Below are 14,368 nucleotides of genomic sequence, written 5' to 3'. Positions count from 1 at the left end.
ACTTACTGAGATTCCATTTTAAGCCTGTTGTGGTGACTTGCTTACAAGGGTGTCCAACAGGAACAAGGCCACACCAATCACCTTCAAATCCAGTGTCTACATGCAGTTTGTGCTTTCCCTACAAAAAGAAAAAATGATTATTAGAAGTCCTACCTATAGAAATGAAACCACTCCCCCAAACAGATCCTACAATACTCAGAAAGCCACTGAGGAAGGACACCCCCAGAGACTCTATCAAGGATGTTTCTGGGAAAGGGGGGTTTCAGTTAGACACTAATTCATTGTTTACTCCAAGAAACATAAGGAAGGTTTCCGCTTTGGCAGGGGGTAACAAAAACAAAACAAAACAAGCAAGTATTAAATACCACGATAAAGTCTAAATGAGTACATGATTTAGATATAAAGGCTGAAACTATCAGCAAACTAGGAGAGCAAGAAACAATTTACCTGTCAGATCCATAGAGAAGGGTAAAATTTGAGCAAACAAAAGATAGAGAACATTATGAAATGCAAAATAGATAATTCTGATTACATTAAATCGAAAAGTTTCTGCACAAACAAAGCCAATGCAACAGGATTAGAAGGGAAGCAGAAAGCTGGGAAACAATTTTTATAGCCAATATCTCTGATAAAGGCCTCATTTCAAAAATATATAGAGAACTAAGTAAAATTTATAAGAATACAAGTTATTCCCAAATTGATAATGGTCAAAGGATATCAACAGACAGTTCTCAGATGAAGAAATTCAAGCCATCTATAGTCATATGAAAAAATGCTCTAAATCACTATTGATTAGAGAATTGCAAATCAAAACAACTCTGAGGTACCATATCACACATATCAGATTGGCTAACATGACAAAACAGGAAAACGGTAAATGTTGGAGAAGATGTGGGAAAATTGGAACACTAATGCATTGTTGGTAGAGTTGTGAACTGATGCAACCACTCTGGAGAGCAATTTGGAACTATGCCCAAAGGGCTACAAAACTGCATACACTTTGACCCAGCAATACCACTTCTAGGTCTGTATTCCAAAGAGATCATAAAAATGGAGAAGGACCCAGATGTACAAAAATATTTATAGCAGTTCTTTTTGTGGTAGCAAAGAACTGGAAATTGAGGGGTTGCCCATCAATTGGGGGAATGGCTGAACAAGTTGTGGCATAGGAATGTAATGAAATACTATTATGCTGTAAGAAATGATGAGCAAGAAGACTTCAGAAAAACCTGGAAAGACTTATATGAACTGATGCTGAGTGAAGTGAGCAGAACCAGGAGAACGCTATACACAGTAACAGACACATTGTACAAAGACTGACTTTGATAGACTTAGCTCTTCTCAGCAATGCAAGACAACTCCAAAAGATTCATGATGGAAAATGCTATCCACACCCAGAGAAAGAACTTTGGAGTGTGAATGCAGATGGAAACATACCATTTGCTCCCCATCTTGGGGAGGGGATAGGAGAGGGAGGAGAAAAAAAATTTAAATTTAAAACTCAAAATCTTATGAAAGTGAATGTTGAAAACTAAAAATAAATTAATTATTAAAAAATTATTAAGTGACTACTATGCTCCATGCATTGTGCTAATTGTTGTTGTCAGTAATTTTGCAATCCTGCCTGACTCTTCATGATCCCATTCAGGGCTTTGAGGCAAAGATGCTGAAGCAGTTTGCCATTTCCTTTTCCAGTTCAATTTACAGATGAGGAACTGAAGCAGAGTTCAGTGACTTGCCCAGTGTCACACAGCTAGTAAGTATCTTGGGGCCAGATCTGAACTCAGGAAGACGAGTCTAGCCCTGGCATACTTCCATTGTGCCACCTAGCTACCCCAGTGCCTTAAATACTTTAAAAATAATTTGAACCTCACAATAACCCTTGGAGGTAGGTGCTATTATTATTCTTGTTTTACAAATGAGGAAACTGAGTCAGAAAGCAGTTAAGTGATTTGCCTAAGGTCACACTTGAACACAGGTCTTCCTGAGTTCAGGCCTAGCACTTCACCCACTGTACCAACCAACTGCTCTAGTCCAATCCAATCCAATATATGTTTATTAAGCACTTACTATGTGGCAGACCCTATGTTAAGAAATGGGGGTAAATTAATAAAAAGAAAAATAGTCCTTGCCTTCAAGAAACATACAGTCTAACACACAAAAGGATAAACAAAATGGATGGAGGAGATTGTGTTCCTTGGAGTTGAAACCAGGCAGAGCAGCAGATGCAAAGTGGAGTACCAAAGTCCAATTTTGGCTGCCTATAAAGGAAGTATTAGGAGGAGGCTCTACCCTCCATGCTTCCAATCAAAAGAGAAAAGAAGCTAAGGAAGGTTGCGACAGTCAAGGTTTTAGTGTTCAAAGACATAGAATGTGAAAAGGAAGATATCTTAGTTAAACTTAGTAAGCAAATGCTTGCTAAATCTACCACCTGCCTATAAAGCATTACTACTAAGCTTTGAAAGTCTACTTGCTCTTCCTTAGCACACAACATTTCATCTCATTTACATGACTTTGCTGAGTTGGTCCTTCTTTCTTGGAATGCATTTCCCCTACCCAGCTATTTAATTAGGACCCTTAACTTCCTTGAAGGCTGAGTTGGGTTGCCACTTCTCAGAGAATGCCTTTCCTCATTCTTCCTTCTCTAGTTTTTCCTTAAAATTATTTGCCATTTGCTAATCTATATTTTCCATTTGCTACATCCTGTACATCAAAGGTAAGTTCCCAAGTTCAGGGGCTGTTTTTCACCTCTGCATCCTGGGTGCACAGGATAATGACTTAGATATACATTAAAAAATGTTTGCTAAACTGGATTTGGCGAACAAAACTAATATGTAAGGGGACACTAATAAAATACATGACGTTTCTGATGCAAAAAAAAAGATACCAACAGCCTAGAATGCTAGGCCAAATCCAATGAAAGGATATTTAATTGGGTTGAGCAGAAAATTCTACACCTGAGTTTAAAAAACAAAAATTAACTTCACAAATAACAAGACTGGGGTGTAGGGGGTAGCCACGTAAGTTAATCTAGGAAAGTTATGGGTCAAATTTTAGTGGATTGTAAATTGAAGAAATAAACCATGCAATATGGCAGCGAAAAGAGTGAGAGTATTCCTATAGACAGCATTAAAAGAAAAGCTGTATTCTCGCAAAAAAAAAAAAAAAGAGAATGGGCATGACAGTCCCACTGTACTCATCACTGGTTAGAGAACATCCAGAGTACATGATCAATTCTAGGTATCACATTTAGGAAGGATGTCTATAAATCAGTGAGAGGTAGGGTAGTATGATGGATAGAAAGCTAGACTTGAAGCCAGGACTACTCGAGTTGAAGACCTGCCTTTGATGCATCTGGACTTTGTAAGCCTGAACAGGTTCCTTGGCTTAAACTCTCAGTGCTCTAGGAAGTTAAGACTATAACTTACAGAGAAGGTGCTGATGTGCATTGGTGAGGTGAGTTGGAAAAATGTGTCCAGGATTGTTAACAGGACAATGCCTCGAGATCCTTCCACATTAGGATCTGCTGAAGGCTGAAGCTGGGGGTATTCCATTTGAAGAAGAGAGGACTCAGGGTGAACAGCTGTCAAGTCGTCTTTAAATACCAGAATGGTTCTTATACAGAAAAGGACTTAGACTTGGAATTAGGAATAAGTGACATTGAAGGGAAGTAACAGTGGCTGATTTGAGCTTGGTGACCTGAATTGAGGAAAAAAACAAACAACTTACTAACAATCATTAGAAAGTAGATTAGGTCCTTGGGTGATGAATTCTATCAAAGGCTTGATAATCACTTACATGGTATGTCATTTATATGTCACATATATGTCATGTTTTATATATATATATATATATATATGTGTGTGTGTGTGTGTGTGTGTGTGTACACACACACACACACACACACACACACACACACACACACATCTAGAATGCTGAGTCCCTGCCCTAAGGTGGTTAGCTGATGACATCTGAACTGTAAAAATGATTCAAGGTTAGTTGAAATATGAGACATGCAAACTAATAAAAAGCAATTCTATACTATATAATATAACCATTTTCTCCTCCCACAGAATATATTTTCTAATTTTCTTTAAATGTTCAATTAGGAAAGATCAAATATAGCCCATATACAGGAGTTAAATAGAGAATTGCAATAGAGAAAGCAATCTGAAAAGAGAATTAAGTAGACATTGAACTCACTATTTTAAAAGATATGATTACAAAATTGATGATTTCTGATTTTGGACAATACTAATTTTTCTCAAAAAAAGAAGGAAAAAGGATTTGAAAGGAAACAATAATAATAAAAATAATCCTCATTTCAGATGAAAGTTCTAGAAACTGAAAGTTTAAGAATGATTAAAAATGTATTAAATATATTAGTGATTGGTATAATGGGTTTTCCCCTTAAGCTTAGAGTTCTTTCTTTCTTTTTCTTCATTCTTTCATTATTTTGTTCTTTCTGCTTCCTTCCTCCCTTCAACCTTTCACTGATTCTTTTCTTTTAAATAGTAGCAGAATACTATTCTACAAATCCCAACATTAACAGATTCCTTAAGTGAATGTTTGACTCTGTTTTAAGCAAAGTCTGCTCATGAAAAGAAAGAAATCACTGGTTTTGAGGCCAGTCTTTAAAAAAGGAAGACTTCATTTGCTACTAGTCCCTTCTTTGTCACTATCTCAAAGGATATGGAAATAGGGAGAAATCTACTTTTATTCACTTTCTTCACTGAGACCCTTTTTTATCTTTAACCCTACAGGAAGCCAATATGAAATCACAGACCTAGTTAAACGAAATCCTAACATGCTGTCTATTTCCTGTTGGTTCTGTGGTGCTATGAGGCTGAAATGAGGCTAGCATCACCTTCAACGAATATTTATTGAATGCTCACAGTGTGGTACCTGTTATATTAAAAATACAAGACAGTATCTGTCCTTCTTAAGTGTTGATACTGCAAGTGCTTTTATAATGCATGAACAAAGAAGGTGGATTTAGGACATACAATTACAAATTAGTGATTTTTTATTTTAAATAAATAAATATTTCCTGATCATTAGGTATCAGCAATGAATACTTCCTCCTGGTGTTATCATTTACATATTCATCTATATAGTTATTTATGTCTTTCCCCTCCTTGCCAAAATGTAAGCTGACTTCTTTCATTGTTGACATACAAGCACCTAGTGCAAAGCCTTATGCAGAGTAAGTACATTAATTTAATTTTGTTGGATTGTATTGAAATGTTAGCAAAGCAAACAGCAGGTTAAGTTGTCTTCACACAAACCTCACCATGGAGCCACTGAAACCATATCAACCACACACATGTCATGGTACAGCTGACTTCCTATCTCTTCTCAGTTCAAAGGAGTCATGAATAAATTTGCATGGAAGAAAAGGATATGAGGCAATGCATCTTTGACCAACAGAAACCAGGCTAGGCTCTAGGTAATTAGGCTATTGAATTCTGTATCAAGGTTTTCCTGATGCTGATAATCTGCATTCTTGGAGCAAAAACTCTGTGAAGTGTAATATGGATAAAAATGATTTATGACCATGTGACCCAGGGAATTCACTACATGGAAGCTTTTAGGATCCTGAGTTTGTGTGAGGCTCTCAGTATTCAGGCCTCCAAGAAGGTCATTTTGTACTCCCACTAGATTTGTATTTATCTAGTTAGTTACAGGAACCAGTTGGATCAATAAGGAGGGTAACCAATGATGAGATTAGATTAAGCCAATAACACTTTTCTCTAAGAGTATGACTCACCACTCTGAGGTGATGTCATATACTCAAAATGAAAAATCTTTTCTTTCCCCTCTTTCTCATAAAATTGATTTAGTGTAAAGAAAAGTGTACTAGTGTAAGAAAGTAGAATTATATTTATTTCTAGATCTTTACGTAACTATTTCAATATGCTAAATGCTAAAGAATTTAAATAAAGGATTAAAATTCTATTCTGCTAATACATACAGTCAGTGTAGCCAAGGTCACAAAACAGTGTAAATGTATGGTGGTGGTATGCGGGCAAAGAGTTCTGCGGGTATATGTGGCCTTATAGAATTTCTGTGCATAAATATGAAAGGACTAAAACTATGGTATGGAGCAATTAAATTTTTTCAGAAGTCATTTTAACAGTTAATAATAGAATTTTTGAGAACCCCAGATTATGGGTTGGTATTAATACCTGGGATAGGAAACAAGGATGAGGGTACAGTTGAGAATAAACAAAACACCAGGAATGCATTGAATATGCAACACCACCAAGTCAGGAAGAAGGAATATGAGAAAGGTAAATAGTAGGGAGGCTTAAAAATTTAAGTTTGGGAAAGCTTAGGAGGGTATAGGTTGAGAGCTGTTCAAAAGGTTTTTCCTGATGTTGTTCAGACGCGTCCAATCTTGTGACTCCATCTGGAGTTTTCTGGGCAAGGACACTGGAGTGGTTTGCCATTTCCTTCTCTAGCTCATTTTACATGTGAGGAAACTGAGGCAACAAGGGTTAAGTGACTTGCCCAGCATTTTAGGCCAGATTTGCACTCTCCACTGTACCATCTAGCTGCACACCAGCTCCTTCCCCAAAAGGCTTTTCTAATTTAACCTTATTAGGTACTTTATCCCTGAAAACCTTCCTTAAAGGGACAAGCAGGTGGCACAGTAGATAGATCACCTGCCCTGCAGTCAGGAGGACCTAGTTCAAACTTGGCCTCAGACACCTGACACTAGCTGTGTGACCCTAGGCTAGTCACTTAACACCAATTGCCTCAGCGCCCCTAAAAAAGAAAAAGAAAAGATTTCTTAAAGATCTCTGAAATACCTGTCACAGGATTTAGCATAGGATTCTGATCTGGAAGAAACTTTAAGAGATCATGTAGTCACACTCTTACATTTTAGTTTATTTTTACTAAATTTTGTTATTCCAAATAACAGAAATTAATTTTCTCTCCTACCAACCATCAATAAAGGGGTGTTTGTGCCCAAGAAAAACAAAGCCCCTGTAATAGATATGCATACTAAAGCAAAACAAATTCCTGCACTGGGCCCTCCAAATAGCTTTCTTATGCTGTACTCTAAGTCCATTGCTTCACTTGTCAGAAGATATGTAGCATCTTTGGTGGTGCAATGGCGAGAGCACCAGCCTAGAGTCAGGAGGACCTGAGTTTGAATCCAGCCTCATACACTTACTAGCTATGTGATGCTGGGCGAGTCACTTAACCCTGTTTGCCTCAGTTTCCACATCTGTAAAATGAGCTGCAGAAGAAAAATGACAAACTACTCCAGTACCTTTGCCAAGAAAACTGTAAATGTAGTCATGAAAAGCCTCTTTGTATTCATGGTGCCAAAAATAAAGTACCTTAGGATTTAATAAGATAAACCAACCAAAATACTCTGAATTGAGTTGATCTGAAATATCAGTTAAGGCTTATCTTTAAAAATTAAAAGAAAAAACCCTTTCTCCTATTTTCTTTGTGACAACAACTTTGTGATACTATATTATACAATGCTCTAGCTAATTTCCTTTAAGAATTTTTACCAAAATTAAGGGGGATTTTTCCCCCTAGTTAATGGGGATCAGAGATGTAAGGGAAGACTCTTCTTTTTGGCAAAAAAAAAAAAAGTACATGGAAAGTCCTCAGCAAAGTGTTACTATGCTAGAGATAGCACAAAAGAGGCAGCTAGCTGGCACAGGGGGTAGAACATTGAGCCTGAACTAAAGACGAGCTGAGTTCAAATCCAGCCTTAGACATTTATCAGCTGTGTGACTCTATAAAAAACACTTAATCTGTCTGCCTCAGTTGCCAAAACTATAAAATAGCACCTACTTCCCAGGGTTGCTGGGATGATCAAATAAGATCATATTTATAAGGCACTTAGCAGAACTAACACATTGCAGGCAATATAAAAATGCCATTATTGTTATTTTATTATTTTTACATATTTATTTATTATCATGTCACTTTGTTTTTCAATTATTAATTTTAAATTATCTAAAAGACATAATATTACCTAAGCCTCTCTTTTAGTCTTTATGTAAAACCATTCTTTCTCACATTTACCCAAAAGTGTTCTGACTTCCTCTAAAAAAGATCTTCTGCTAAGCCAGATACCGATGATTTGGGTCTTCACGGATTTTTATCCTTTTGTAAAAGTATTGATCAAAGAGGACAACATTATGCACACAGATCCTCTGGGTTCTACTGTGGGAAACCATTCCCTCCCCATCCCGGAGGAGGGGGGGATAACGTTGTAAGGGTAGTTTTAGAGAACAATTTATTCCTTTCTTTATACACAGTACTTTCTAGTTTTCCTGGTTGCAGAGATCTTAATACATGCTAGCCTGTATGTGATTTGATATAAGCAGGCATACAGTCTAACAACCCAGAACTTCTCTGGAGATTTATGCCATTACTGGAGACTACAGGTACATTAAATAATCAATTACATCCATCCCTTCTCATGAATCATTTTGCAGGTTCCTGTCCTATTCCTGTCCTATGTACCCAGAGCTTTCTTTGATGACAATGTTAGCTTCGTGCTAAGAAGTTATAGAAAAAAAGACAAGGAAACTTACCCTGAAGTTGCTTGCCCCTTTTTAGGCTTTGCACACAGAAGGACAATAATCACTTCTTGAGTAGGGTTAAATTCATAAAGTGGTCTCAGTGCAATTCAGAGAAAGTTGAAGAATGCAATACTTTAAACACACACAAAAAAAATGATAAAAGCTTAAATACAGCATTTAACAAAGATGTGTTAGAATGCCAGCTATGCTGAAAAGATGCATTATGATGGAGCTCTCCTTTCTCACTCAAAGGGCAAAGCTAGAAGGCAGAATACATGAAATACGGTATAACTTGAAAAAGATGAACCAAAGCCTTGAAAGACAAAGGTCACTCCAGACAATGTTTCCCAAAATACTAAGACAAAAGCTCTAACCATTTACACCTCAATTCTCAGTATGTCTTTAAATCCTTAAAAAGACAGCATTTGATTTTGATAGCAATTTCCCAATTGTAGATGCTTATGAAATTAAAATATCAAAAGGTGGTATGAAAAAGATCAAGAAAGCAACTGAAAAATGAGGGTGATAAATGCAGTTTTTGCTTTTAATCTGATGTTGAAGAATGGAAGACTGCAGGTTTTAAAAACAATGACAAGCTTATGAGGCATCCATCCATCTATACAATCAAGATGCTAGAGAATGTTTATCTCATCCTTTACAGATAATCACACCCAAGATCTCTGGTCTGTGGTAGGCCTAAGTATGAGCCAAGGTTCCCTAAGCACTGGTGAAGCACATGACGATAAATGTCTGGAGATCACCCTGTGCTCCCTGTCCCAGGTCCTTAAACAATATTATCAGTAAACGTGTGGAACTACCGAACCACCCGGACCATGAAAGTACAGAAAGTAGAACGAGGGTTTGAATCACATTATCCTGAATAAGTATATTCATCAAGTCAGCCAACAATCAAGCGTTTATTGATTTCTTACTATGTGAAAAGCACTATGCTAAGCACCAGCGATACAAAGAAAGGTCCCCCCCCAAAAAAAAATCCCTGCTCTCTCAGGGATCCCATAGTTTAATGAGGGAGAAAACATGCTAACAACAATGCAGAAAAAAGCTATATATGTGATAAATAGGAAATAATCAAGAGAGGGAAGGCTGTAGCAAGAAGGATGATCAGCAAAGGCTTCTTTTAGATGGTAGAATTTTAACTGGGACTTGGAGGAAAACAAGAAGACCAGGAGATGGAAATAAGGAAGAGAATTCCAGGCATGAGGACAATGAAAATGCCCCAAGTCTGGAAACAGAGTGTCTTATTCAAGGAACAGCAAGGAGGCCATTGTCACTAGACCACAGAGTATGTGAGGATGAATAAGGAGTAAGAAGATAAAAAATAGGTAGGAGGGATTTTGTATTTGATCTTGGAGGTGAGGAGAACCACTGGAGTGGATTACAAAGGGCAGTGACAGGGTCAGAACTGACAGCTGAGTGAAAGATGGATTAGAGTGGGGAGCGATTTGAGGAAGGAACACCAAGCAGAAGGCACTGAAATAATTTAGACAGGAGAAGAAGAGACCCTGCATCAGTGTCAGGGGAGAGAAGGGACATGAGAGATTTCACCAAGGCAGAATTAATAGGTCTTGGCAAGAGACTGAATGGGGGAGGGGGAGTGAAAGTCAAAGATGATGTGTAGGTGTGAGTCTGGAAGGATGGTCAATATTTAGACAAGCTTTTGATCCTTGAAGGTTAACTGTTTTCAGGTATGCCTATGGGAGACTCTCCTAGTTAAGCAAAGCTGGATTTACAGAATTCTTAAGTGAGAAGGCCTTCTACATTCTCTTCTTATTCTACAGTACCTATATACAGAATCACAGGAAAAGATCCCTGGGATTATCATGATAAACATATAAAACAATTCCAGAAAAGGTAGGTTATTTGCTGACATTGACACGTCTGGCATAATACTGTTTCATGATTTATATGGGCTGCTTGAAAAATGAGTAAGTTATTTTTTTGCACTGTGATATTTCGTATCTGATGATTCCATCTGCACATTTCAATAGTTTACAGAACTAAAGGAGTCCTGTGGAATCAACTTTTAATAGGAATATCTGAAATGCTTTTTGGTCTGGATTGCTTGGAAACTCAACTGTTTGGCTTTGACCTTTTAACTTCTCCTGTTCTTTAAGCAAAAGCTATGGATGACCATTGAGTATGCTACAGGGATGGAAGAGAAGTTTGGCAAATCATGTTGTCTGATTCAGCTTAAACTCCTCAACCTCCAAGATACCTTCCAAATGGGAGATTCTGTGATTCTCAGATACTGAAGGTAATCTCATAACTGACATTTTTTTCTCAAAGTTTTGCAAATGCCTTCAGTCACAAGAATCACATTTCTAACCTGAGCCAGATTTATAAACCTAAAAATGACCGCTGAGAGAAAGAGAAATGTGAGTGGTTTTGAGTCCTTCCTCAATTCAATTCAATTTGACAAACGTCTATTAAGTACCTAACAGTACAAGTTACTGCACTAGGAGCTGGGATACAAAAACAGAAGCAGCAAAGAGTGCCAGCAAGGAGCTGTCTTCAAGGGGCAGCAAGGCACCACAGTGGGTAGAGTACTGGACATGGAATCAGGAAGACCCGAGTTCAAATTTGAACCCAAACAATGACTAGGGGGTGTGTGTGTGTGTGTGTGTGTGTATGTGTGTGTGTGTGTGTGTGTGTGTGTGTGTGTGACAGAGACAGAGAGAAAGAGAGAGAAGAGAGAGAGAAAGAGACAGACAGACAGACAGACTGTGACCCTGGGCAAGTTACTTAATATCTGTTAGTTTACACTAGTTTTTATTACTATCATCATCATCATCATCATCGAGATTGTACTGGGGTGGGGTGGAGGTGGGGAGGGGGCTATCATATGTACACACATAAGAATGAGAACAAGGACAGCTTCCAGCAAGGAGGAAGCTTCTAAGCTGTGCCTGGGAATAAAACAAGGATTCTGAAACTTTATTATGGAAACAATATTCTAAAATATGCTGTCACATAATGGAAAAAATAAAAGGGCAAAGCGGATAATCCTTTATCAGACCAACCACTTTAATACCACCCCTCCCAATATTATTTGTTCCCAGGTAAAACAGTGATACTGAGTAGATTACTGACCTACTGACTTCTTATTTCTGTCACCTCTCTATACCTCACATTTAGAAAGAACTAAACCCATTTTCTATAGAATTAAAAAGCATTTCCCCAACAGCCCCTCTGTGTCACCCTCATTTTTACAGTTGAGAAGAAGAATCATCCACCAGGAGTCACACACTAGAGAGTTTCACAGTCAAGAAGACTGAATTCAAATCCAAAGCTCTTTCCACTATGTCTATAACATCCCATATCCAGAACGCATCACTTTCTCCCATCCAATTTTAGTCTTTATTTTAATTCAGTAATCAAATCAAGTGTTATATCCCTTACATAACTTTACCTGATTCCCAGCTGTACGTGGTCTCTCTCATCTCTAATTACTTTATATTTACTTATTTCAATACCTGCTAAACCTCGCCAGGAAAATGTAAACTTAGTGACTGCCCTATGGCTCCAATTTTTTCCTGGCTACCATTCAACTAAATGTAGTCTCCTCTTTTTAGACTATAAATCCATTAAGGACAGGTAAAGCATCACCTTTGTCTTTATATCCCAAGAGTTTAGCCCAAGGACTGGCTTATAAAAGGCTCTTAATGTTTTTGCATTCATTTATGACGGGAACACAAGGTTGTATCATCTTTGTGTCATCTCATTTCCCAACTGGCTGCACCCCTTTGTATTTCTCTATCCTGGCCCCAGGAAGCTCATCATCCTGTAAGACTGCATTAGCCTTGTCTGATACTCACACTTCATTAGTACCTTATGTCCTCCTGATTGAGACTCCTCGTTTTGCACAGCTCAGTAAAGACACAGTCCCAATATGTCCATTTAAGGAGGGTATGCATGCCAAGCTACCTCTTCATTTTTCACGTGGCTGAACTCCTTGGGATTTCTGCCACCATTATTCTCTCCACACACACCCCTCCCCTTTACCTTCCTCTTTTCAGCTTCTTTTAACATGTTTTCTTCTTCCGTTAGATTGTAAGCAACACGAGGGCAAGGACTGTCTTTCTTTTTCATATTTGAATCCCCAGCACTTAGCACAGTGCTGGGCACATAGTAGGTAGTTCTTAATGGATATTTATTACATCTTTCTCTTAATTTCCCCATATGCTTATTCCTTTCTTTTGCCCCAGTAGTTTTGGAGGGATAAAAAAAAATACTATCACTAATTACCAATAATATTGTAAAACATGAAAAGAAAATAATTGAAAAGCCTTTTGAAAATTCAAAGTTGAAAAACTGGCTACATAGATACGCTCTCATTTTTGTACTCTGCTTAAAACAGTAAGGTCTCATAGGAAAGAAATACCATAGTTATTTATGCTGTTGATAGTTTCTAGTTTAATGTTTAACTTTTAAAATGCCCCATATTTTGTGAGATATCTCTGGGGGAGATATCCCACTTGGTGTGGGGATGAGGGAGGGAGAGCAAGAAGAGGTATGAGTGTGGATGTGCATATATTTTAAGTTCTTTTGAGAAAGGTTCTGAGAAATCCTTCTAGAATAATAACATGTCTAAATTTTGTTTTTGAATTTTTTTTGTTTTGCTCTTATTGAAGCTATGATTCTAGGAACTCTAAATTGGGCATCTGTAGCTGGTTCTAGTTCAAAAGCAATACAAGACTTTTTTCTTTTCAGCATTCCTGGGAAAAATTAGACAGTATATCGACCAGATTTCCCTCTACACCCTGCCCCCCCTTCCCCCAAAAAAGAGGTCCTTGTAATATGACAATTTGTGGCTGGTAAAATGAGCATCCCAATAAACATTTCAACTTTCTCTCTAGGTTACTTTACTAACTGCCCTCAATTCTTCTGCAAAGTAATAGATCAGCACGGACAGATACGCCTACAATAGGTAATCAACTACAAAGATTACTTTGAGTACAAACACTTTCTTCCACCAGACTCCTCCTTTCCTCTAGATCAGCTATTCATCAGGAGACTCACAAGGGAAGAACTCTGCAGTTAACTGAGTAGCTTCTTGGCAGTACATCCAGGCTGAATGGTGGGGGAGAGAATAACCAGAAATGTTCCAATTATTTTCCTGTCCAAATAAACAACATAAACTGGTCCTGCATCTCAAGAACACTTGGCAGCTAATATAAGGGATGGTTTATGGAGAAGTGAGTAGCTAGTATTTTTTTTTCCTCATGGGCTAATAATCCTCCTGAAATAGTCCACATGTTTTGTTTTGTTTGTTTGTTTTAAAGAAGTACTTTGCTATTTCTTTATAGAAAAATCAGGATGGTTAACAGTGAAGTATTTGTGGGGAAAGAATTAAAAATTTTTTCAGAAAACTGAACTTTAACACCTCTCCCACAGGGTTGTTGTGAGGATCAAATCAAGTAAGATAATATAATGTAAAGCACTTTGCACATCTTATAATGTATAAATATTCACAGTCATCATCATCAATTATCATCATCATCATCATTTAGTTAGGCATGTGTAGATTAGGATTTGTGTAGTTCTTATTTTAAATTTTCAAGTAGAACCATGCCAAAGGTAAAAAAAAATGGCCTTTAACCTTTCTACTACACAACACAGAAAGAATTTTCCTCTGATTTTTATTTTTGGTATTTGGAATATAAGGAGATCTGTAAAGATGGTATAATTTTTGGTATCTGGAATATAAGGAGTTCTGTATAAATGGTATAGGAAACAGTTTTAGATGACAGCATCTAATAAAGCTTTATTGAGCTGAACTAATACCATTA

At 37.4% G+C, this 14,368-nt stretch overlaps 1 protein-coding gene across 5 annotated transcripts in view; it reads right to left on the bottom strand.

Annotated features, from left to right (window-relative positions):
• TPK1 (thiamin pyrophosphokinase 1) overlaps positions 1-14,368 on the bottom strand; it is a 475,657-nt gene that overhangs the window by 123,131 nt on the left and 338,158 nt on the right. For all 5 annotated transcript variants that reach the window (XM_020998083.2, XM_020998084.2, XM_020998085.2 and 2 more), the window contains one exon: positions 7-118. In XM_020998083.2, coding sequence (XP_020853742.1) covers positions 7-118 — 112 coding nt within the window. The remainder of the gene's footprint in view (positions 1-6; positions 119-14,368) is intronic.

The sequence above is a fragment of the Phascolarctos cinereus genome, unplaced genomic scaffold, assembly GCF_003287225.1.
Source record: "Phascolarctos cinereus isolate Bilbo 61053 unplaced genomic scaffold, phaCin_HiC Scaffold_1;HRSCAF=81, whole genome shotgun sequence".
In the NCBI taxonomy this organism is placed as follows: domain Eukaryota; kingdom Metazoa; phylum Chordata; class Mammalia; order Diprotodontia; family Phascolarctidae; genus Phascolarctos; species Phascolarctos cinereus.
This window is presented reverse-complemented; position numbering and strand designations above follow the sequence as displayed.